This window comes from Pteropus vampyrus, unplaced genomic scaffold (genome assembly GCF_000151845.1).
Source record: "Pteropus vampyrus isolate Shadow unplaced genomic scaffold, Pvam_2.0 Scaffold235, whole genome shotgun sequence".
NCBI lineage: Eukaryota > Metazoa > Chordata > Mammalia > Chiroptera > Pteropodidae > Pteropus > Pteropus vampyrus.
The window spans coordinates 727,748-729,084 of record NW_011889016.1 but is presented as its reverse complement, the minus strand read 5'-3'; the positions used below and the strand labels follow the sequence as shown (position 1 = coordinate 729,084).

General features: G+C 68.6%; 1 protein-coding gene across 1 annotated transcript in view; it reads left to right on the top strand.

Annotated features, from left to right (window-relative positions):
• LPCAT1 (lysophosphatidylcholine acyltransferase 1) overlaps positions 1-1,333 on the top strand; it is a gene marked incomplete at its 3' end in the record, with an annotated part of 24,266 nt that extends 22,933 nt beyond the window's left edge. Inside the window, exons 8-9 of the mRNA XM_023519757.1 lie at positions 114-284; positions 1,031-1,333. Coding sequence (XP_023375525.1) covers positions 114-284; positions 1,031-1,333 — 474 coding nt within the window. The remainder of the gene's footprint in view (positions 1-113; positions 285-1,030) is intronic.
• Between the last annotated feature and the right edge of the window lie 4 nt (positions 1,334-1,337).

Genomic DNA, 1,337 nt, shown 5'->3' with positions numbered 1-1,337 from the left:
CGCGCCACGCTCGCCTGGGAGAAGTGGCCGGTCACCAGCATCTTCCAAGCGCCGTGTTCACACAGACACGTGACGCCTGGTCCGAGCGGAGCTGAGCTCCAGTGAACCCCCAGCGGCCAGCGCTGAACCCCAGCTCTCCCGGGGGACGCGGCCGAATGGCCACTGAGGGCATCTCTGTTCCACAGAGCGGAGCCGGCGAGATGGACCCGCGGGAGTACGTGGTCGCCTTGTCCGTCGTCTGCCGGCCGGCCCAGACCCTGGACACCATGCAGCTGGCGTTCAAGGCGAGTTTGGCGTTTGCGGGGGGCGGGGATCTGCAGAGACGGTGGACGGGCCGCGTCAGGCCTGAGATGCAGCTTAATTGTCTCTCCTTACGTGGTAAACGTGGCCATTTGCCCAAGTGCTGTGATCACGTGAGCTTGTGCCAGCCACTGTGTGTGAAAATGCGCCCAAGCCTCCCCAGATCAACCTCGTCCTGGAATCCGGCAGCCTCACACGAGGAGGGCACAGGGCGGGCGGGTCGGTGCCCCAGGCCCCCGGCTTGCCCCGCGCAGCCCCCACATCAGCCCGCTGACGGGGAAGCAGCCGGGGCACCTGGGCGGCCTGTCCACCACCGGGGCAGGCCCCTGACGGGATCCCAGCCTGCATGCAGACTCACCTGGCTGCCCTCAGGGCTGGCCTCCATCACTTGCTGGCCACTAAACAAACCATCAGAAAGAAGGGTAGCCTCCCGACGGTCAGGCACGGGGGTGGCCCACCTGCCTCAGTGAGCTGAGAGCCCGTGAGGTCCACATGCGCCAGGCCCAGCGCACAGGGCCATCCATGCCCAGGTGGACAGACACCACCCGGGGGAGCCTGATCGAGGCAGGAGGGCGAGTGGCCGCTCAGACGGCTCGGCACTCGCCAGGGTGACCATGCCGTGGGGCGGAGTCGGCCGGCTGGAGAGCTGAGAACACTCAGGCGAGGGGAACCGGGCCGCCCTGGACAGGGCCGGGACCCTGGTGACGCCGGGCCGGCCTCCGCCTCGCAGATGTACGGGTCTCGAGAGGACGGCAGCGTAGACGAGGACGCCCTGTCCACCATCCTCAAGACAGCAGCAGGGGTGGCGCAGCTGCCCGCGGCGCGCCTCTTCCGGGCGGTGGACCGGGAGGACAGGGGGAGGATCACATTCGGTGAGTGGCCGCGGCAGGGACGATGGCCTGCTGTGTGGGGGGCGTCCCCAGGCGGGTGGGGCCCTCGCACATGGAGCTCCTGCCACCTCTGTGCTCCAGGCCACCCTGTGTCACGAGCAGCTCTGAGAGTCCGAGGAAGAACCTTCTGGCTGGGAGGGGCGGGGG